Source organism: Zalophus californianus, chromosome 2, assembly GCF_009762305.2.
Source record: "Zalophus californianus isolate mZalCal1 chromosome 2, mZalCal1.pri.v2, whole genome shotgun sequence".
In the NCBI taxonomy this organism is placed as follows: domain Eukaryota; kingdom Metazoa; phylum Chordata; class Mammalia; order Carnivora; family Otariidae; genus Zalophus; species Zalophus californianus.
The window spans coordinates 52,303,132-52,328,457 of NC_045596.1; the positions used below are offsets into that span (position 1 = coordinate 52,303,132).

Genomic DNA, 25,326 nt, shown 5'->3' on the forward strand with positions numbered 1-25,326 from the left:
TTGCCAATTTATAGGAAATAAAGGGAACATTTGGATATTGACTCAAGGGAACTATAAAAAAAATGTATGATGAAACAGGGGAATGCCAATTGGGTATTTGAAAATGTTTTGAAAGATGGACATTGGGGAAGATATGTGCTATAGTGAGCGCTGTGAATTGTGTAAGACTGTTGAATCACAGATCTGTACTTCTGAAACAAATAACGCAACATATTTTAAGAAAAAAGAAAAAGAAGAAGATAGCAGGAGAGGAAGAATGAAGGGGAGTAAGTCAGAGGGGGAGACGAACCAGGAGAGATGATGGACTCTGAAAAACAAACTGAGGGTTCTGGAGGGGAGGAGGGTGGGGGGATGGGTTAGCCTGGTGATGGGTATTAAAGAGGGCACATTCTGCATGGAGCACTGGGTGTTATGAACAAACAATGAATCATGGAACAGTACACCAAAACAAATTATGTAATATATGGTGATTAACATAACAATAAAACATTTAAAAAAAAGAAAATGTTTGGAAAGACTGTGAATTTTTAGATAGTTTAATAGTATTATGATTATATTAAAAATAATCCCACTATTTTGAAAATATACACTGAAGTATTTATTTATGAAATGATAAAATGTCTGGGCTTTTTTTTTAATCTGGCAGAAGAGTCACTGAAGTTATGTACAAAACAAAATTGGCATTAAGTTGATAATTGTTGAAGCTGACTTATATTTACAAGGGAATTTATTAAAATTTTATCAAATTTAATGCGTGTTTCGAAGTTTTGATGACATTTATAGAGTGAGAACAAAGATTTCAGTGACAAAAAAGATTTCAGTGAAGAAGATATATAAAGATAAATAACATTTACTAAACAGTTATTATGTGGTCAGCACTATTTTTACTAGCTATATATGTATTCTTAGATTCTCAAAATAGTCAAAAGATTTCCTCATTTAATAAATGAGGTACTTGAAAACAGGGAGGTTAAATGGCTCACCTGAGTTCAAACAACTAGCGAGTGACAGAGCAGGCTTTGTCATGCTGGCCCCAGACAAGCACACTCTATAGATTCCCTCACGTACATGTAGAGGCTAGGTGAGGGAACCTCGGAGACTGATAGGCAAAGACATTTAAGACCAGGTGTAATTGATGGAACCGATTTCAAAGCAGGTAGGAGAGCATCATCTGGAACTCGGAGGCAGAGGATTAACTTTAAAAGAGATCTGAAGAAAGTCACTTAGTCACTTAGCCTTGCCTAGCCTTGATTTCTACCTTTTTCCAAAAGAAAAACAGAATAAATATGTCACTTAAAGGACTGTTGCGAGGATTGGATACAAATTTTTAATTTCTGAAACTTAGGATCACTAAGAAACTTTGAAATTAATAACCTCAAAATATTAATATTTTTCATTATCAACTTTAAAAAATTAGGGGGACGATTTAAGAACTAATAGCTCTCGCTATGAAAAAAAATATCCATAGTTCAATATTTCTGCCAGCTTTATTCCAATTTATTATTTTTTAGCCTACTAATTCAAGTAAAATGACATTTAATATTTTATAGAAAACTCTACTTGATTTAAATGGCTACTATGAATTTTAATAAATATCAATATGTTTTACTTTTGGTAACAATTTGGTCATGAATCACTTGTAGACCTCAAAGTTCCACAAGCAAATTTCAGATATTATAGACAGAAATAAATAATAAATATGTACTGCCAGTTTCTGTGCCTGTAGTTGAGAAAACTATGCCTGTACTAGAAAGATATACTGAATTAAACTGTGCTCCTACTCAGTGGATGAATTATAAATAAGAAAAACTATTTTTGACTCCCAAGGTTTGGCTTACTCTAAAAATCAGATATGTTAGAAATGTAATCACTCAGATCCTGGTTCCCAACCAAGGTTTACACTTCACTTTGTGGAAATATTCAGATAATTTTTCTTGCTAAACGTCAGTTCTTCCACCAATTAAATCAGGAGATTGGCCTAAATGATTCCATCATCTAGATAGCATGGGCAACATTTTGGGTTGGTTTCAAATGAATGTGGTTTTCACCCTGCCTTTGAAGAGCAGTCAGGACTTGGGCAATTTCTTAACAGCTTTGGGTCATGGTTTCCTCATCAGTAAATTGGAGACAATAAACTTATCTTAAAGGTATGTGTGGAAAATTCTAATACAGAATAGTGCCTTCTTATTAAACATTTACCTCCCACCACCACTCCATCCCTCCTACCTGATCAAGAATGTCTATAGGATTGGGAGAAAAATCCCTTTTATCATTAGATCTTTACATTTGCAGCAAAGGAGAGGCAAGAATAGTCTATTTGGTAACAAAGTACTCAGAGTCTTTACATGAGGCTATTTACTAAAATAGTAAATTATATATATATATATATATATATATATATATATATACCTTCTAATACTGCTTCTATGTATAGGCAAAGGAGTTAAGGATTATTTCCATAGGTGTGGTGATGTCACTTTTCACGAATATAAATGCAAAAATTTATAAATATGATTAATTTCCTTGAATACAGCAGATTGTTTGGTATGCTTTTTACAAAAGGAGACCAATATGATATAATATATACAGAAAAAGAGGGAGCATTTGTACTTACTGACACCCTTTCTTTTAAGAATGTAACTCTTCCACCCTATGCCATAAGCAGATGCAGGGCAATGAGAAGATGATCAACTAATGCTAGACAGCAGAGTCTCTTTTTGCAGATGGTACACACAATTTTGTGTGGTTTTTTTTCTAAGTAATGTTGTATTACACTGTCACAAATCAACTTCTAATTAGGTTTCACACAATTATGCTCATGTCCTACAGTCTTATGTCAAACTCTGGTTGCAAAAATACTTGAATACAAAGATTCATGAACATGTCTTTGAAGAAAATGAATGCTGATTGCATTTTAAATATTTAGCATAGGAAATTCAAACATTTTTATTAGAACTAACTGAAATTATTATACAAAAGCTGTAAGTTTAGGGGCGCCTGGGTGGCTCAGTTGTTAAGTGTCTGCCTTTGGCTCAGGTCATGATCCCAGAGTTTTGGGATCGAGCCCTGCATCGGGCTCCCTGCTCGGCAGGAAGCCTGCTTCTCCCTCTCCCACTCCCCCTGCTTGCGTTCCCTCTGTCACTGTGTGTCTCTCTCTGTCAAATATATAAATAAAATCTTTAAAAAAAAAAGGCTGTAAGTTTAGAATCTTTTGGGGGAGGGTCAAGCATGACAATTGGATTTAACTGTATTCAAAGGGTTTTTTATTTTCTGAAAAAATATAAAATTTCATATCTTACACTACAAAAACATATACACAGACCAAATGCACAGAGAGCTTCAAATGGGGGAAAAATACAGAAACACTAATCCTTTCTTGAATTAATGCTTAGGCACGGATTTGAGATACCCTGATGCCTAGCCTAGAATAAGATACTCTATACAGCTGCTTCTAAGAGAATTTAATAAACATATTAACAAATGACTGAGTCTAAGTTTTATTCTCAGACTATTATAAATGAAATTTACAAACTGTAAAATTATTAAATGTAAAACTATTGCAATCTGAAGATTCACAAATATGTTGACCACTAAAATCTCTACTGTTAATATAGTCCATACTGAATAAACATAATTTATTTTGCCACCTTCAATTTTTTTCATTTACATTTAGAAGAAACAAATGACATTTGATTCCGATTATAATAAATAGATTCTCTCTCTCTCTTTTTTTTAAGAATTGTGTCTTCTCCTAAGCAATAATTTTGTGGTCATTCTGAATAAGAACATTCAATCATTTATGTGTAAAAAGATGTTTTTATAAACCAACATGAAAAGAAAGTTCTTATCTATTTCTCCTTTGATACATTACTATATAATTAACAACATAATAGAGAAAAATATTCAATGTAACCAGCTGTGCTACAGAGTTGAAAAAATGATGACTTATTCTAGTTATTAATTTCAAATAAAACTAGCATTTTGATTGTTTATTCATCATCATCATCATCATATTGTACCTACTTTTTATTTATTTTGAGTTTAGACATCTGGCAGGACATAAGCAAACACAGTTTACTATCATATTTAGCTTTTTGTCTTCTTATTTTTAGAAAGAAAAAAAGTGGGAAAAAGACTTTATCCTACTATGAAACATCATACATCTAGTAAATTTCTAATATCTGACACAAATTTGCCATCCAACACACCATTACAAACAAAAATGTCTTCCACATGTAAATTTTTCTACTTGTGCTTCTGCAAGCCCACTTTAAATGGGAGAAATAATGGTGTTAAAAAAAATCTTTGACTTTCACATAGAGATTAAATAGCAGACATGCAAACACATAAGTGTTCAACAGATATTAATTTTTCATTTAAACTTAAGATGTGAAATTATCTCTTCACCATTGCACACTGGCTAAAACTCTTTACAAACTAAGAGAAGGATGTTCTGTATTGTTTTTGCAACTCTGAAACTAATAATGCTGGCCACATTTAAGTTTAGATAGAGTATTGGAATATAATTTTTACAGAAATCCTACAACTTTAGAACACTGATTTGATGATTAAAAGAGAATAAATAAAAGACCATGCACATTTTTTTTACATGGGAAAAGCAAAATCTTTACATTTTTACATACAATTTAGATATTTCAATGGCCAAGAAGAACATGTGAGCAAATGGGAAGATTAGGAAACAAATTATGATTGATAAAAGTAGTAATTGAGTGATTTCCACAGGTATCAGTAAGTTGAAAAAAACTCCCTGCTTGTGCCTATTTTTCCAAGTTCAACATTGAGAATGACTCATGCTTTACAGGTATTGCTACTTGATAGTTACAATAACATTATGTATTATTTGACAAATCTATCTTATGTGCTAAAATTATTGGGTCTATGTTTTATTTTTAGTTGTCTGGTGGGTGACAAAATGAACCACAAGGATAAGAAATCACACAATCAAGATTTGTCAAACCTCACCCTGGGTTACTGCCTCCCCGCATTTCACAAGAGCTGCCTCCTCTCCTGGTTCCACTTCTCACATTTATAGATGAGATTGGCACTTCCCAATTGGTGATATATCCAGTGGTGAATAAATATTTTAGAAAGGAATTCTTTCCTCTTTTTTTTTTTTATGTGGGGGGAGAGCAGATCTTATTTGAAAATCTCTTTATTTATTTTAAAACCATATTGCCATGCCTTAGAAATTCTGAACCAAAGTGAGATGTAGATGAAATCGATGTGTCTAACTTTCATCTCAATTTACTTTCCCAAAGGAATGCCAGAATTGCAAAGGAATCGATTCATATTAATTTACACTGTTCCTTTGTGAAAAGAGGAAATCTACATTGTAACTTTAAATTCTAATCACTTAGATATACTCTGTGCTGACCTCTAAATCATTTTTGAACATAAAACTTTTAGAAGACATTCAGAAAATATCTTTGTTATGTGTAAGTAATTGTGGCTAGTCCTAACATTTATGGTAGTTTGTATTTTAAATCGTCTATTCCTACCTTGAAGGTTCTCAATTGTTACTTTATGACTTAAATTCAGTTGTTTTTATGAAATTCAATAAAGTGCAACATGTCTCCAATTATTTTGTACAGAAAGAATTAATTCAGTTCATTTTGTTTCTTGAAATGAACAAAGGCATCTTTCATAATGGTGATGCCCACTTGTGATTTTATCAAGACAATGCTAAATCCACCTTTTTCTACTTTCTCTGCAAATTTCACTTATCTATTAAAGTATACTTGAAGTGTATTTTGTTAGGACCCATGGTATAGTATAAATCTAATAAGTAATTATAGCCATAATTGGGCCAAACTAAATATGCCATCTGAGAATTGTTTAGAACCTTTGGTTTTTCCGTTTTTGTTTTTGTTTTTTTTTTGCCATGTTCTTTAGCAAAGAGTTAACTTACTGCTTAAGTAAAAGGTTGGCAAAGTAGAAAGAAGTTATTCCTTCAAGGTTTATTCTTGTATGTGCTAATATTCAACTAAAACAAGTGCTTGGAAAAGACAGAATACCATTAATATCATGCAGGTATATTTTCTATGGATTTCATTAATCCAGACTACTCCAATATACTATTGCCCTTGATAACATACATAGGCTATATTTTGTTCAAATGCAATACTCCTTGAATAATCACATGTCATCCCATGGTTTCTATAAAATGTAATACTACAAAAATTTTTTATTTCACCAAGGAGCTCAGTTTTGTTCAAATTCTAATAAACCATATAATTTATAACACAAATGTCTGTCTTCACCAAGTGTGATACATAAAATATACATAGAACATATCTTATATTCCTTAATAAGGCCAACTAACTAATACTTTGGACTGGTTTATCAAAATAAGTTCAATTTGATGAAACTGAATACAAGAAGAAATTACCAAATGAATAAACAGCCATCAACAAATAAAACTTAAGTTTTGAAACAAAGACAATTCTGAAGGAAATATGTATATATATATATTTATATATATATTTCATCATTCCATTGCTGCCTTAGTATCAAAATTTCTAGAGCTGAACCACAAGGGAAATGGTTATGGAGGATTAACACTTAGGGGTAATGCTTAGTGCTATGTGCCTGGATTTAACAACATTAACGGAAGCCTGCACAGTTAAATCCTTCTATATCCTGCTGAAAATGTGCCCTTCGGTGTCAACTTTGCTTGACAAGATATTTTCTGGGACTCAGAAAGGTGAAATTTCTTACAGCGGTGCAAGATTAATGGCTAGAAGAACTGCATTGTCACTGATACCACAAAGTGTTTCCAAAAAGCCAAAGGGGATTTAATCTTATAGACATTTCCTGTTAGTGAATAAAGAGATTTAGTAGCTTTTGGACATACGAGAGGAAGAAAGACACAAGCTTGTGTTAAATTTTCGTTTTACTGCTTCCCTACTTCTTCTATTTATATTACACTGTGGAACACTTGTTCCTGTATGTTGCTAAAATAAAAACTATTAAAAATGCAAGCAGAATAATAACGCACACATGTGCAAGCATCACACACAAAACTCCAACTTAAATTGATTCCTGGGTATATAGCAAATTATACAGTATATACACATTTATTACCTAATAGTTTCTAGAAGAGCAACTAAAAGTAAATTTTATAACACAGAAAAATAAATAATGCACCCTGTATTGTACTTGTCCTTGATCAAGCAACATATTTATACACTAGAGTCTATAACTTAACGCTGTGTAACAGCATTTTAAAATTACAAAAGAAGGTATCTATTAAGAAATTACCTAATCATATTGCTCTTCAATACACTTATGTAGACAAATAAGACTTGAAGTAAACTTCAGTAAATTGCAGCTTTTGTTAGCCCACAAATGGCTATAAACTTTTCCTTTCAAGTAGATTCTTGGAAGTTTTGAAAGGGGCTGCTTTAATTCAGTCTGTAAAGGTGCTATATATATAGTTATAATTTTCATTTATAAAATTTTGTAGAAGTAGTGGAAAGGATTTTCTTGTTGCAACATAAGATAATGTTTAACCTCATGTTTTTATTCCATGCAGGTTATATTTGCTTCACGAAAAATGAAGACACTGAGGAAGATAAGGAGATTTTAGCAAAACACTGATTACAAATTCTGTGGCTGAAACAAATGCTCTCCTAAGGTTTAGAAATCACTGAGTGTTCCCTCCCCCCCCCTTTTTTTTTGTTAAAATAAATCTCAGGGCTTGTTTACAAAGTGCAGAATCATTCACTTGATGAAGTGACATTGGAATGAAGTTACAATGGCACCATCCCATTTACCAGCTGCACCTTCATTTCTTGAAGGCTGTTCATGATCTTCTTCTGGTGACCGACAAGAGTCACTCCAAGCCGTCTCAAATCCCTGCATGAAGAAAGCACACATTGGATGTATGTATTGATTCAATTGGTAGCACACCTCAATATTTCACGCTGGCAAAGACACAAACATTTTGCAGAAACTAATTAGATTACAGTCCCAATTTAGATATATGGGGTCCAATTTTCAAAGGCAGTCTCCCAAATTGTACCTTGAAAATCTGTTTGCAGTCAAACATTTAACTTATAATAATAAGGGGTGCTATAATATATATTTGCCCCCTTTTTTAGGCTTCATTATTTTGGTGGCACAGAGTGGTGGAAAAACAAATTTGCACATGCTTACCAATAACATATTTAAATTAAAGGTACAATTTCATTGAACAATTTTGAAAATATGGACCTACAATAGGAACAACAATTTTTTTCTTTTTTTGCTAAAAGAAGCATAAAATATACTTTTAAAATTTTACAGTTAAGCAGCTAAAGACCAAAATCTTCAAAGGACTCAGTCAGTACAATCATTTTATACACCAGATATCTTTACGGGATAATTTTCACTACATTGCTCTTATAACACTTTCAAATTTTTATTTTTTACTTGGAACCCAAAGTACCAGAGCTTTCTTCCTTTACCAAATAATATCTAGGCTCTTCTGGCATTTAGAGCATTCTGAAGATTACACATTCTCAGAAAATCTTTTCAACCAAGATATATTTCTACTGTTTCCTTTAAACAAGCTTATTAGTCAAAAGAAAATTATAAATGTTTAGATTTCTAAACTAACAGCATATTATGGAGCTCAAAGTCAAAATCCATGGTTCTTAATTGTTATTTCATAGGATATTCAGAAATTTTATACTCCTAGAGTATATATTTGGCAAATACAATTATTCAGGTATGTTTGGCAAGTGATAACATTAATTAAAGGAAAAAATAACAAATCAAGATTTTTAAGTGACAAAACTGTTTGCCGTGTTAGATTTCTTTAGATAATTACCTTATTGAATACATTATACTCAAAGGATATTTTTGCATTCAGAGTATCTTAGAATTCTTTAGAATTGGATACAATGACATTAGAATCATTATATGTCAAATTCGATAGCTTTGGAAACATGTAAATCTCAAGAGAGTATCAGGGAATAGAAATTTTAAAAATGTGTACTTAGGTTCTACATATATTAGTATTGGAAATAATTGCTTATTTAAATAATATCTTAGGTTTCTTTTTCCTTTTATGTTTTCTTGATTTTTTAGGGGAGTTTTAGTAAATGGCAAGTAGCTAAAAAAAGAAGCAATTTATACTTAGGGTGGAAACAGTTCTTTCTTTCTTAGAATGTGAATATTAAACGTTAGAGGGTATTAAAACTACAAGACACCAGAGTACAAAATAATCTATATCTATCTGTATCTATATCTATCTATCTGTCAATCGATCTATAAGGTAGTCATGGAAGATAATCATCAGCAAAAGTGAAAAGAAAACAGTAAAAATTCATTTTGAAACAAAATGACTATTGTTAGTTATGCAATAGACTATAAAATAGCTAGTTACTGACTAGCATTGGGATAAAAGAAACTTGAGCTTAATTTTTTTTTCTCTTTTCGACTACATTAGAGTTTGTTAGCCTTGTCCCTGTTAACATTATGGGCTGGATAAATCTTTGCTGTAGGGGCTACTCTGTGCATTATAGAATATGTAACAACATCCCTGGCCTCTACCCACCAAATACCAGAAGAATGGCACCACAGTTGACCCTTTGTTGTGACAAGACAAAGTGTTTGCCATATGTCCCCTGAATAGCAAAATCTCCCCCAGTTGACAAACATTGCACTAATATAAAAATAATAGGTGAAAATTAAGATTTCTTCTTCCTATATGCTAGGAAAATACATAAGTCTATGACATAGATTTTTGTTAATCATTCATGGATGAGGAAATGAAGGCTTAGAGAATTTAAATCACTTGGCTAGATAACACAGCTAGTGGGTAGCAGGGTTAATACTAAACCAGGAACCTGTTAACACTAAACCAGGAACCTGATGCCAAAGTCCATACTCTTTTAATTTCTCATTACTCTGAGATATGATTTTGAGCAAAGTACTTCAAATTACATACAATTATTTATTCATCTGTAAAATGAGAATTCTGTAGTGATAACATCGTATATCAAAAATTCTAAAAGAAGGAAGATATTTAATGGTGGAAACTGAACACATACTTCTTTGACACTATGGTAACCCAATCTATACTTCATAGCAATTTCAGTTATGAGCTAATTAATATTCTCATGTTTCTACAATTTATGAATCATGAAGAACTGCATAGATGTGGGTATTTATGTGTGTTCACTAGCATACTTTGGACCTAAGTCAGGTGATAGGGACTAAAATTTCTTAACCTGAAAATAATCATTCTCTGCTAGAGAATTTAAATAATTAGTAATTAAAATGAAGTTTTAAAACATATGTTTTATCATATGCTTTATAAACCCAGAATCCAGGTTCGAAAGTCCTAATGTTATATATATGTACTTAAATTGCACAAATCTAAAATTTTTAATGACATCTATGTCATGTTAAAGAACAGATGTTTTGAGGAGTTGTATTTGATTAGTAAATGCAGTTAGAGAGCTTGGGTTTACAGGCAAATAAAATCTTCCTTTCTTCCAAACATTCCGTATATCTAGATTTTAAGTTAAATTTGTTTAAATTTTCCCAAATAAAAGATTTTATTTCAAGGTCAACTTATGATCTGATTATCCCCTAAGATGCACATGGAAGGTCAGACTATGAAAATTCTCTCTCCCTCCATCCCACCTCCTCCCCATCCCTCTTTCCATGGAAGAAACGTAGTTATGAAAACACAGCATCACATTTTATATATTGCCATAAATTATGCGTGTTTTTAATGGAATGCTGATGTTTTTAAAATCTGACTTGTCGGGGCGCCTGGGTGGCTCAGTCGTTAAACGTCTGCCTTCGGCTCGGGTCATGATCCCAGGGTCCTGGGATCGAGCCCTGCATCAGGCTCCCTGCTCAGCGGGAAGACTGCTTCTCTCTCTCCCACTCCCCCTGCTTATGTTCCTGCTCTCGCGCTCTCTCTCTCTCTGTCAAATAAATAAATAAAATCTTTAAAAAAAATAAAAAAATAAAATCTGACTTATTTCAAAAGCTGTCAAATTAATGTGCAGAGATTGAGAAAATAGCATAATTATAATGCATGCAATGTACATATATCTTTATGCAATGTGATTTTCAGTGAAAACGTTGGGGAGAAATAAGATCATTTCTGCAAGTTAAAATTGTTCTCAGCAGCAAAGAAGTTTCCTAAAAAATCTTGTTTAATATTTTTCTAATTATATTACAAATGACAATTAGAATAGTATCAGCAAAACATTTCTAGGAAAGGTTAAATAATTTTATTCCAATATTGATAAATGAATTAAAGTATTTTAAGTAGTTTGTCTTCTACTTTCATGATTTCTAAGAATTGCTCTTTAAAGTATATTAAATTGTCAAGTTAGCAGTAACAAAGTGAGAGAAATTTGATAAAAATTAAAGTATTTTATATTTAATGATGAAGTTACTGCTCTACTTACAAAAATTTTTTCAGAATGATGCAAAATATGCTGTTTACTCTTTTCATTTTTCTATATAGGAAATTTTATAGCTAGGTAAAATTTTAAATGTATCCCCTTTATAAATATTATACTTAATGTATCATGACCATGTGTAATCTTAAGTAATACCCAAAGCCAATTCTAATGATGATGAACTATATTTCAACAGAGGCTTATGAATTTAAACATGATAAGAATAGTATTGTTACATAAAAATAACTTGGCTTTTGTCAACAAAGCATGATTAGTTTTAGAAAAGCTGCGAATATAATGAATTGTCATTGATGTAATTACATTTCAGCATATTTTCAAATGTTACTCCATAACGTTAAACAATGGAAAACAGTGATATTATGATACTAAAATGGCAGAATGAAAAATAGGGAATAACAAGAGGTGTCTAGTTGATGTTGGAGCAATTCTTGATTATTCAGGATTTAGCTCATCCATTTGTGGATGAGTCATTCCCTCACTTCTTCTCCCTTCTGCTTTACACACTTTTTAGCCATATCACTGGTATTTACTCTACCAACACTGGCTGGATAGGAGAAGGGAGAAGAGAGATTAATAAGTATTCATTAAATTTCAATGTTTATTCCTTTTGTCATAATTTGATCATGCATTTGTAGGTTTGAAATTTTGGGGTTCCTTTAGAAGAATCCTGACAATCATTTATAGATCTACTGCACAAGATAAATATATCTACATTTGGCAAAGATTAACCATGACTGGTCATGGTTTTCAGTGAGTGAGACATTGTGAGACTATGAACTAGACTAGAAACGTTAGCTTAATTATGTAGAATGCAGATGAGAGTAAGTACTCCTGTGTGTATTTTAGGTATATAGTAAATTATGCATAATGTCTCTATTGATACGTTAAGAAATCTACTTGAATTAGTGTGCATACATTTTAGCCCTAGATTTGTAAAACTTCCATTTTAGTAGTTAAAGACCCCGTTTTAATAAATAATACTAACATAAATCTCTTCAGCTTACACACAATTGGCAATATTTAAATTCATTGGATTTCACTCGTCTTCTGAATAATCAAAAGTTGACAGTACTTATCTAACAATAAGTTTAAAAAGCAGCTGTAATACTGTCCTTAATACAGATCTTTGGATTCAATTTGCAACTCACTGCAAGCTTACAATTCCCCCTGTCAACCACAATTCACTGCATTTACACACCAGAGTACAGATTACTGCCACAATTGTTCTGTGTATTGTACACAGAATAGCAAGGTTTAGGCACAGAGAATGGCAGACAGAAACACTTAAGTTTGAGAAACATATTGCTGAACATATTTTAACTCTTAGATTAAGTTTTTCATTTCCTTTCCACATTAAGCCATATATATATGTGCTGGCAAAAAAAAAAAAAAAAAAGGAGAGAGAAAGAAAGAACAAAAGAAAAGGAAGAAAGAAAGGAGGAAAGAAAGAGAACATCACAAACAAAATTAAACCTATATGAAGGAAAATTTTTATCAAAGTATGCAGTTCTGAAAAATCGTAATATATTTTATTCCTTTTTCTAAGCCCACTATGAGAACAAATTTGAAGGCATAAATTCTAACATAATATTCTAGTTTAAATAAATGGTAATTTGATCTCTTGCCTTTTAGTAATTGAGCCTATCTTTTTCCCCCACCTAAGCATTTATCACAGGTATATTTCCAGTTCTCAGTTTCTATTATGCCTTGGCAATAACACTGATAATAATACTTTATTATTTTATTATAGCACTATGCAGCCTCCATAAAATTAGTATTTAGATATTGGGTAAAGACCATGTGTAAAAAATCATTATCTAAATGTTTGAGAGCTTGTCTTTGTCTTTGCTCATATCCCAGCTCCTTTGCCATGTGTCTAATAATTTTTTTGGTGAAAGGCAAGGAAAATGCACAGATAACCTTTTCCTTATATTCCTGACCAAACAAGTAACTGATTATTCACTGTTCTCTGAGTTATTTAAATGATATTTTGATAAATAGCTTCTTATAAAATCGGAAAGATGTGGTAAAAATCACAATAAACAAGAGGACATGTATTTAAAGGTGCTGGAAATCAACTTCACTGGATTTGAGGTTTGCTGGCTCAGTTCCTAGTAAGGAATGGGTAATTATCTGCCCAGAAATCTGAAGCAACTGACGCATGGAGACCAACAACTCTGAACAGGAAGATGTTAACGAGTCTCCTAATTTCACTTTACTCTTCTGGTTAAGGTAAATAAATCAAAAGACAAAGTATCTGAAAGGAGGCAATATGGCCAGAGGCAACACGATACCAAAGTAATAGAGACAAAGAGAAAAAGCTGAACCAAGTAGAGAAAAACTGATCAGACAAAAACTAGAGAATAGAAATGGGGTGGAGAACCATAATTAGAAGATAGTAGAAGGCTATTAAGTCTTGAAAGAAAATATACAAAACAAAGAGTTTGGGAAGAGAGGAGTCGACAAGTAAGTCAAGAAAAAATAATTAAAAGCAATAAAAATGAAACGCTAAAATATAACATTAAAATATTCAACATTTGGGGCCCCAAAGAGATAAAGTAAAAGAGAGGTAGTAATGCAAAAACCATTATTTGTGATTAAAATTATTCTGTGAAGGAAGAAGCAAAAAGATAGTGGATGTAAATATATATATATGTGCTATTTTAATAAAAAAAGAGACATCACTTAATGCAAATAATTTTATTATATATTTACAAGTAATCTGACATTGGGTAGAAGAAATACCTACAGTACCATTTTAATATAAAATGACAAATGACTTTAATAAATTAAAATGACCATTGTTACTGAAAAATTAAATAGCAGTCATGTAAAAATAGTTTTAAATCATCAGCAAAATTTTCTGTTTACTATTTTAAATATAGCACAGATGAGTTCTTTGAGCATCCAAAGAAATAATGGGCAAAGCATATGTGTCATCAAATAGATACAATTTGGAGGTGATGGTGAGGATGAGATTCAGCAAATTGAGAGAGCATGCTGAGTAGTGAGTTTAGGTCCAATAGTTACAGATATGAGGAAGAGAAAGGCTGAGAATGTGACATTATCAGGTGACAAATGATGGTACCCTGTTACCATTTGTGTGGAGGGGCAGTGAATTCAATGAAGCAAAGAATGTCAGCCTAGAAATGGTGAAAGACAACGGTTCAATGTTCATATTATGAGAAGTAATGGAATAAGGACTGTGGTTTAGAGCTTTAGAATGTTCTACCATGTTCTAATCCTTACAATATTTTAACCTTTGAATTTATAGGTGATTTAAAGTAAGTTATTATTATATTCACAGGTTAAAACATCATTCATGTTCATGTAAGCTAGATGGAACCGCCGTAACAACAGTTAATTTTCACAAATAACAAATATTAGGCTAAAATAATTACACATACAGAGTATATAATAAAATACAAACAACTTACAACCTTAAAGAATTTAATATTTAACTCTAGTGGTTTTTATTTAATAAGATTTGATAAATGTTATCTTAAACGTGCAAACAGAAAAGGGCACAATTGGTTTCACTGAGATTGTACCAAATAACAAATCAGAGGCAGAATCTAATATATCCTTGTATTGCAAGAATAAAAGGTGCACCAGTTAGAGGTTAAATGAGATTCCTGCCTGGGAAGTTTGTTTAAGCTGTTGCCACCTGGGTATTCATTACAGCCAAAATTTAAGAATGTGTTTTGTCGTTACGTAGGACTAGCCACACCAATTGTGCTTACAGTTTGTTTTGTAATTACATTCATATAATATAAGTACCAGTATCAAAACTTTGTCAAGAAAACATCTTTTCCACAAAACAAAATGCCAGTATTTTAGCAAGGAGCTGTTATTCCAATTATTCCAATATTCAAATGCTATTTGTCTGAAGCAAAGAAGCAACGATACTGGCCACAGAAGAATTACCATGCAGTTGTTAACAGTACAGGCTAAAAAAGAAGAGGCTTCTTTGAAAGCTGTCACACATGGACAAAGGTTAACTGATTGCCTTTGACCTCATCCAGATTGGATTCCGAACAATTTTTCTCGCCCCAGCAATTATGTAAAAATTATCAGAAAAATTACTCACTCCAAGGTCACCTGAGCCACAGCGTCCATTGAACTGTATCCATTTTCCATGAAAATCTCTGTATACCGGCCCATTTTGATTGCTTCTAGCCATTCACCTACTGATCTGTAGGCCCCAGATCCCAGTGGGCCATGTTCTGCCAACAAATTAGATACCCTAAAACACAGAGAATAGCAATATTAAGAGTCACACTTTAACTCTTTTATAACAAATTGTAATGTTAGCACACAATCAATGGATTTTCAGGTTTATATTTATAGGGGAAATATATGCTAATACTAACATGGAAGAAAGTTATTCAAAATATAGAACACAAAATTCAGATTTTTTTCTACCCATAGTCAATGAAAACTTATAATGGCTTAATAAGTAAGTGTTCTGTGATATGAAACATTAGCTAAAAATTCCATGTGGTGATTTAGATGAATTTACTTCCTATTATTGTTTTTTGTTTGTAAAAATAATATAGAAAATGCTACCAAAATTAGATATGAAGACCAATTTGTGCAAAGCCAGTTCCTCCTAGACTTTGCTAGAGAAACTCAAGTGCATTTAAGCTGATTTCCCAGGAAGTTCACAAGTTATTTATCCTTTATTTTATGCTCTTACATAAGCGTACTTGTTAATTTACCCCAGGAGTAATAGAACTTGGAAAACAAAATGTCACCCCAAATACATGAGAAAACAGAACAGGATCAATCAACCCATGAGATGCCCTTAACTGTACTAAACTCATAGGTTTGGCCAATAATAATAATGATATGATGATGAGAACTATTTCTGGAAATGTATCCTAAGGAAATAATGAGGAAAATGACAAAGGGTACTTGTAAAATTTTTTGTAAGTGGGAATAAACATTAAATCAATTTAAATGTCCATCAGTGGGGGTTTGCCTAAGTAAATTTCAACCATAAGATAAAGGACAAATACCTTTCTACTCATGGTCTCTGCACTTTCTCACACTCCATTTACACTTCAACCTACTCCAGTGTATTTTCTTCCAAACCAATTGCATAAAAATAACTCTCATTGAGGTGAGCAATGATTTCTATTTTGCCAAAATCGGTAAACATTTCCAATCTTTAAAATGATTGACTTCTCAGAAATTTTCAACATCCACCACTACCACTTCCCTTTTGGAATCCTACCTTGTCTCAACCTTTTTTGAATAATTCTCTCTCTTCCTTGGCTACCATGATATTGAATATACCTTGACTTCTCTTCAATCTCCTTTTGCCTGCTACTCCTTCTCCTGACTTTAAAATTCGGAGGGACCTAGGACTTGGCCCTATATCTTCTCTGCTAAGGATAGAATTCCACTATAGGCAATTTTACCCACTTTTATGCTTCAGGTAGCATCTATTTTTCTCCAATTTTTACCTCCAGCCTAGGTTTATCATATATTCATACAGCTACTTCACATCTCCATATTTCTCATAGGAATATCACCTCAACACGTCTGAAACCACACTTCTCATCTTTTTCACATCCAATTCCTCCTGAAGTCCTCCCTACTTTAGGATATGATCCAACAGTTCACTCCTTCCTTGTCCTCAATCCCCTCACAATCTATCATTGTGTGTACTATCCATTTTACCTCCAATATATTGCACATCTGACCATTCTTCTCTATCTCATTTGTTGCCACTTTAGTGCAAGACATCATCATGTCTTACCTACACAATTAGTCTAGCCTCTGAGTTATCCTCCTAAATTCTATTCTTACTCTCTACTGCAAAACCAAAGTTGTTTTTTAATGTTTTTATTTTGTTCAATATCTCTCTCCTCCAGTAGTGTGTTGCTTAAAGCTATACAATCAGCACCTAGCCCATAGCATGACACAACGTGGACACATGACTATCTGGATGAATAAATGGGTTTCTTGTAATTTGTAGCCTTTAAGCAGTGGGAGTCAAAGATTTGAGGAAGATAGAAATATAGGAAGAAATATTTGGAGAGTAGCATCTTGAAGTTGAAATTATGGAAGAGTTGCCAATTTTGGTAATAGCAAATTCTAGAACATGACTATGAGAAGCAGAGTTCAAGGTTGGACAGTGACCAAAATCATTGAAGAAAAATATTTCAATGTATTGAGAGATATTCAAACATCATCTGCATGGTTACTGAAACCACCAAGTTTTGTGACATGGGTGGGAATAAAGGAAAAGACAATGATCAGGGACTAACACCTTTTGAAATTAAGATTTGTAGATGCCTGAAAAAAGATGGCTAGTGAGTGGTACAGTCCTAAGCCAAATCTGTTTAAATGAAACCTAGCTAGCTCATTCTATATATTGCACACAAAAAAATATGAAATTATTTGGAGATTCTTAAACTGCTCTGAATCTATAATGATAGCAATATAAACTAATGCAATTTAGAACATCAAATGTCTTTTTATGATTTCCTTTCTTTATGTCCATTTGTGAAAACTTAACATAATTCAAACAAGTAGATGAAAGAAATGCTTAATATTTTACATGACAATAAATAATTTAAAAGTAGATATTTCAGGAACAACATAAGGACTAATCGCTAAGAAGATAAATTCTCCAGTTGCTACTACAGAAAGTTAATGATGCTTGAACAGCAGTCGAAGATTCATTCCTCATTTGTATTTAAAAATGACTTTTTGCCTAGTAAACAAATGTTATGTCAGAATCATAGGACTTATGTAACTTTATCAACAAATTATTTCTCATTTAGTTCACACTAATAGGCAGCCAATTTGGTTACACTTCTTGTAAAAATAAAAAACTGCCTCAAATATAGTGAAAATAACAATCTGGCAATATTTTTAAAGTACAGAATCAAACTGCTTTTTTTTCTGAGAGGATAATTCTGTAATTAATCAGGTTAAAGAGAAAAGCATGTTTTACAAATATGCAGAATTATTTAAATGTATTCATGTACATTCAGAAAATTTTTTAAAATGCTCATTTGTTCATACAAATTTTTTCCACAAATTACTCATTTATCAGCTTTAAGTCTTGTTCCAACTTCACAGTAGGGGGATGGTTAGCCCAATATCTCTGTACAACCAGATAAGAGCAAAGAATCTCTAAAGGAGTTGTCACTGTTCATAAAATATGACAGATGCTAAAATCTGTTATAAAGAAATCAAAGAGTAATTATTGTTAGATATATCTGGTTTACAATATAATAGTGCTTATTTGGCTTTTCCGTATGATCTTACGGTCTTATTTTTTCCCATGCACACCTATGTGAGATCCAAAACACATCAAAATACATACATTTGAGTTTTTTAAAAATATTTTTTTGAAGATTTATTTCTTTATTTGAGAGAGAGGGAGAGCACAAGTGGGAGAGGCAGAAGGAGAGGGAGAGGGAGAGAAAATCCCAAGCAGACCCCTGATCAACAGGGAGCCTGACATAGGGCTTTATCTCACAGCCCTGAGATCACTCACTACCTGAGCCCGTCTGATGCTTAGCCAACTGTGCCACCCCAGGGCCCCTCATTTACTTTTTTTATGTTACCTAAACTTGGCTACAGTAAACATTTTACTGAAACTGGCATTTACAGTCAGATTAGGCATTGATGCTTTTAATTATTTAAATTATTTAATAATAATATTTTATTGCAAGAGAGTAACATTATACAAAAACTGTATTTAAATAAATTAGTGTCATATAGATCCATAGATTAGAGTGTATAAAAATGATTTTATTGGTTTAATGTTGATGGTATCAATGTGAATTAACTACATTAGGAAAATCTCTCAAGTCTGGCTTCATACCTGCTCGATGCATTAACCAGCGTCTTCAAGCTACTTGGGTTACGTATCAGCTTATCCAACATGTTGACGATCTCATCAAATTTGGGCCTGCTATTTCGGTCCTTCTGCCAGCAATCCAGCATTAACTGATAGAGAGCAGCAGGACAGTCCATGGGGCTTGGCAGACGGTAGCCTTCCTCTACTGCTTTAATCACCTGTGTAAAACAAAACAGAGCCATACTCAACACCACAGATTTAGTACGGAGTAGCCTGAGAAATTTCCTACTATCCAACGTTCATCCTTTCTTAGTCTTACTCTTGCAGTAATAACCAGCATCACTATCTTTAAAATCTCTGATTACTTCCATTTGCTGCAAAACAACATAAAAAAGTAAATACGTTATCACAATGTAAAATGATAGGTTTTCTTCACATACCATGAAGAAAATAAATGGTAATCATTTTTACATAAAATCTTGATGAAGGGTGATTTGTAAAATTAATTGACATAAGAATAATGTTCATCTTTTATTTATCCTTGCATTCTGGAATCAAATAGGGATTACATTTTATAGTGATTTCTCTGAAAAGTTAATGTCTTTTTAATGAAAAATTATGGGCAGACACACATCTTCTAAAGTAATAGAACTGCAATTTTACTTCAAAAGAGACTTTTGGATGGTAAATGATGGATAAGTCAAAGGCTAAATTAGCATAACTGTCTCGTGTATCATTTAATAATGTCAAAGTCTGGCTGTTTATTATCATCTACTGATTTCTGTCAGGAATTTGGAATGACTGCCTAAGTAGCACAGGCATTATAGACATCATTGATTTTAAATAAAACCACACATATGAGTATTGGTCTAATTGTAAAATTGTTCTATCAAAAACATTCATAATGTTGCTGCTGTCATCAAAATGTCTAACTACAGAAGAAATTCATTTATGCTTCTGAACATTATGCTACAGGTTTCATTCTAGAAAATTTAAATATTTAAGTGATACTAAAACCAATAATAATAAACATATTTCTCAAAATCCTATTGTGTATATTTCCTTAACTAGTAAAGCTAATTACATTTTTTGACAAAGACTTTAGATTTGATTTGACAAATGGAAAAATATAAATATAGTTATTAGAATAGGAAATTTACAAAAACAATTTTGAAAGATTGGAAAGAAACCAATCTCTCAATGATGAAGGAAATGTCATCTGAAGAAAAGCAGTGGCACATGGAAAGAAGATGAAATGGCAGATTTAGGGGACATTTATGATATAGGGGTAGAGGGGAGAGGAGGGAATGTATCTGAGATAAAGCAAGTTCAGACTTCTCATACCGGATAGCTGTTGCTCTTTACTTTAGGCTAACACATTTATAGGGGTAAAGAATGTTGACAAGTATAATTTGGGGCTTGTTTTGTTTGGGGTGAGTGGGGAACACCCAGATGGCAATTTGTAGGAATCTGGCTAGGGTGCCGGGCATATTTGAGATGATAATGTAAATGTGAGAATCATCAGCACTTGGACACAATTTGAAGTCAGATGTGGTATATATCTCCCTGGGAAGGGCATAAAATAAAACTTCCTGAGAAGTACAAATAGTTAAGTTCAGGCAGAGAAATAAAAAGTACTCCAGGACTCCAAAAATAAATGGTCAGATAAATAACTGGACAACAATGAGCAAAATTCCTGAGTCATCTACCATCCTAGTTAACTCAAACAATATAAAAAAATTAAAAGGTAAACCATGTTAGAAACTATGACAAAAACTATAATGTATGACTGTCCGACCTAATATGTTCAAAAGTTCATAAATATTGAAAAATACAATGATAAAACAACAGATTCATGAGAAATAGATACTAACAAAACTTCCCAAAAGAAAAAAAAAGGCTAAATAAATTTTGAGAAAACATTTATTCTCATTGGTAATCAAATACAAGAACAAAAATAAAAAGTACTATTTGAACTTACATATTGATGGACATATAATAATGATTATAATGATTTATTATAAATCATTATAATCATTATAAAGGGTATTTATTAATTTACTTATTATAAGACTTCTCATTGCTGATGTCAGTGGCTATTATCTTTAATAACATATATGTACCAAAATAAAATGTCCTAATATAGTTTAAGTCATGAAATATTTCACTATGCAGTGAGAACAGAGATTTTTACCTACTTTAAACTTGATTTATTTCATAATGAATTTTTTCCCAAAGCTACTACCATTCAGCTCTATTTTTTATTTAGCACCTATGTTTTTTTTAAATATTGTCTTTCCTCCACTGAGCAGCTAGCCTTCATATGCAACTATGAAATGAATAAATTAAACCAAGTCATTAATTTTACAGGAATTTCATAAGTTATTTGATTTGAGACATTATTTCCAGAATATATTAATCAGTTTTATTTTCAGATAAATTTATATATAGAAATATAATACCATGTCTCTAAGTTAACTTAAGTACATGGCCCAGGAAATTAGGTAATTGAATTTAATTCTAAATTCATCTTTAGAATTTATCTTCCAAGTATATTTAAACTATAACTTTAGATTTTATATTTAGACACATTGAATTTTTTTTTTCATTTTTAACTACCGTTTCCTTCATAGTTTGGGAGAGAAATGAATGGCATTCATACTCTGGTAGTTTGTGAAATGCTTGAAATCTATCAAAGTGCAATTTAAGCTATTCATTTTATCATACAGTTTATAATGTATAACCAAATGAATCATAATCTCAATTGACTTTCTTATTACTACTATGTTTGTTAATGTGGATGGTTGAGATAGACAAAGGAAAAAAAAGAGAAAAAAGAAAAAGACAACCAGAAGTCTTACAGACAATCTGGCACGAGTTCATATGTGCTACATTTGAAGTATTATTTTTTTTTAATATTTTATTTATTTGTCAGACAGAGAGAGAGAGAGAGAGAGAGAGAGAACACAAGCAGGGGGAGCAGCAGGCAGAGGGAGAAGCAGGCTTCCCCCTGAGCAGGGGGCCCGACGCAGGGCTCGATCCCAGGACCCTGGGATCATGACCTGAGCCAAAGGCAGACCCTTAACAGACTGAGCTACCCAGGCGTCCCTAGATCTGAATATTATTTTAAACTATGCATTTTCTTGGCACTGACATGTAAATAGCAGTCTGAACACAATTTTAAGAATGCTCCTTCTCTTAATACATAAAACTTCAATACTGAGTACCCAATTATGGCACTATTCGCTTGTGGAGAGTTGACTCTACTGGGCCCGTTTTTTCATGTCAGGGTCAGTGGTTTCATCCTTTCAGATATATATACTCATTCTGAGTACATTTTCCTTTTCTGCTCACAGAGCCTCAGCCAGCATTACAAGCTTTACAATGCTTGATCCACAAACACTGAATCCCACACAGCATATCACTCAATGAGGGCATGGTCTTCCAAGTGAAGAATGTGTGGTAGTATCACATACTCAGTGATGTAAATATTTAACAACTGGCTCTCCTTGGGAGGTGAGGGGGACAACATTTGTATAATTTTCTTGTTTATGTGGTATAAACATCATACCTTAATTAATATAACGTGCTGTGTGTTATCATAAAATATTCTTTTACCATGAAATAGTCCAGCGATAAAAGATATATATAGATATCTTTTTTGTCCCATCAGAAATTACAACAAAGAATAGAAAGAGGATGAGAAGCACACCCAGTACAAAGTAGGTTGACATCCTTTTGGGTCAAAAGTTCTTGCTGCCTTAGAGTAAGATCTAGGCCAACAGAAATAGTAATAGAAAACTGACTGTAAAAAAAAAAAAAGAACAAAAATAATTGTAACATGAGAAGATTGAGAAAGAATAAATGAGTTTTTAAAACATTTTGTAATCTACGTGCTTAGTATATTCTATGTATTCATACATTTCCCAATAAATACAAGAGAAAGACACTGTCACTAAATATAAAAATGCAATGCAACTGAATCTCTTCTTATTTTGGTTTTGATTTTTAAGTTCAGAAAAATGTTGACATTTAAAATGTTTGCTATCAAATAAAGAAGCTTCTACTGACTTCAGGATATTATCTTAGCTTCCTAAGCTTGAATCGGAGTTTATGGTCTGGTATTAAAATTATCTTAGCCATTCTAGATTATTTTTATTATGCGTTGTTATTTTTTTTCTCTGTGATGACAGAAGCAATGCTAAATCAAAAGAAACCGACTGCAGCATTCTGTCCCCTTGACATAGTGGAAGGTGTCCTCTGAGAGGTTTAGAATATTCTGTATGCTTGGTAATGTCATATTTTCATGTTGCAAAGCCTTTTTAGAATTAGATAGTATCTGCAATGTAGAGATTATGGGATATATCATTCAAAACACCAAATCAGTATTTCTATTTTGCTCTCTGAGAATTTGTTTCCAAAGAAATATTCAGTGATCATGATTTTCAAATACAGTAGATCTGTCATGTTTCTTGAATACAAATTGGGATAGCAATTGAGGATATCAAACTTAGTGCTATATATAGTAGAAACTAAATCCCACTAAAGATTGTGAACTTGTTGAGAAAATATATAGCTTTTGTTGTACATCTTATTAAAATCAGACATTTTAGGAAGATCTGCAATTGTATAATCATTTCCTGTAAACCTTATTTAGATTCTTGGAAAACCCAGCCAGAGCCAAAATACTAGTTTTTATTGTTACAATTTCCTGAGAATGTATATCAGCACTCCCTTTTATTTTTTTAAATAGTTTGAAATAAAGTTATCTGATGGAATATCAAGACTCTCAAATGGTTGAAGTCAGAAACATATATTTGTCCCAAATCCTTTGTACCTTCTTGTTTCTATGTCCTTCTTCATGTAACTTTATATTGCCCATTCACAATGGGCCATGTGATTGGATCAATCTCCTGATTATGGGATTGGCTAATGTGATTTTAGAGGATATGTTACCGAATGAGGTACAATTGGTATCATTCTGGCCCTTCAGTCACTTGACAGATGAGTTCACATCTAGGCTAGTCTGCAGGTCTCCAGAGGATCATGAAGGCCACATGGATTAGAGTCAGTGTGTGCCCGTATAGACCAGCCAACCCCAGTAACATGAGCACACCCAGTCAAGATCAACAGAAACACTCATGAGCATTCACCTAACATCATGTTCTACTGTGGTCTATAATTTTATTTGAGACAGATGGAACTATATCAGGTACAATTGCCAATAATGTAGACGACGATGCTACACATATCAGACACATAGTTGGGAAGGACTAATAATTCTGAGTGACAGAATAAGAAGTCAAAATATTGTAAGTTTGAGAAGAAGTTAACTAGGCAAATAAGGGACAAAGATTTTCCTTGAGTGAAGAAACTAGCCTTGCTGGCGTGGCAGAATAAAATACTTCCACAAAAATTAAAGGATAGAATGGCATTAACATAAGCCTTGAGAAAAGTTAGAAGCCAAACTCTGAAGTACACTGTAGTTCAAGGTAGTATTTGGCATCTATCTGGAGAATAGTAAGTAGCAAATAGGTGTGGTCTTCCTTTAGACTATAAAAATCCAGAGTAATCATATATTGAGTTGGATATTTTCTATTCATTCAAAAGGCTGATCTAGGATCTTTGGTTGAAAATGAGAGGGAAGAAGTAGACATTGATTCAATCAGAGACTGTGGTAGTTTGGTACACAAATTCTAGAGAAGCATGCTGAAATATCTGGTATAACCTTTATTATTTTTTGTGACCTTAAGTCACTTAATCTCTCTAAACTCCGTTTCTTAACTGCAAAACAGGAATAATAACAGCTTCTTTCTGATGAGTTGTCAAATATATAACAAGAGTTCAGTGATACTTTTTTTTTTTTTTTACCATAGCCCTAGCCCTAAAACCATAAAGTTGAAGAGAATAGATACTATGTTTTCCCAAATAGGGAGAAATATAAGTCAGCACTCCCTCCCAAAGCCAAGTGACTGGGACACAAAGAAAACCAATTGTAGCAATTTGAGGTAACTACAAAAGGGGGCGGTTGGCTGCCTTGCCATAGGC

General features: G+C 32.6%; 1 protein-coding gene across 8 annotated transcripts in view; it reads right to left on the reverse strand.

The window, feature by feature from the left end:
• Window positions 1-3,264: 3,264 nt before the first annotated feature.
• EPHA5 (EPH receptor A5) overlaps window positions 3,265-25,326 on the reverse strand; it is a 348,857-nt gene continuing 326,795 nt past the window's right edge. For 5 of the 8 annotated variants that reach the window (XM_027599100.1, XM_027599105.1, XM_027599104.1 and 2 more), the window contains 3 exons: window positions 19,303-19,496; window positions 15,544-15,699; window positions 7,773-7,878 (listed from right to left, as the gene is read on the reverse strand). In XM_027599100.1, the coding sequence (XP_027454901.1) occupies window positions 7,773-7,878; window positions 15,544-15,699; window positions 19,303-19,496 (456 nt within the window). Of the gene's footprint in view, window positions 7,879-15,543; window positions 15,700-19,302; window positions 19,497-25,326 lie in introns of all 8 variants that reach the window. The other 3 variants (XM_027599098.2, XM_035726173.1, XM_035726174.1) reach the window with 1 other exon arrangement.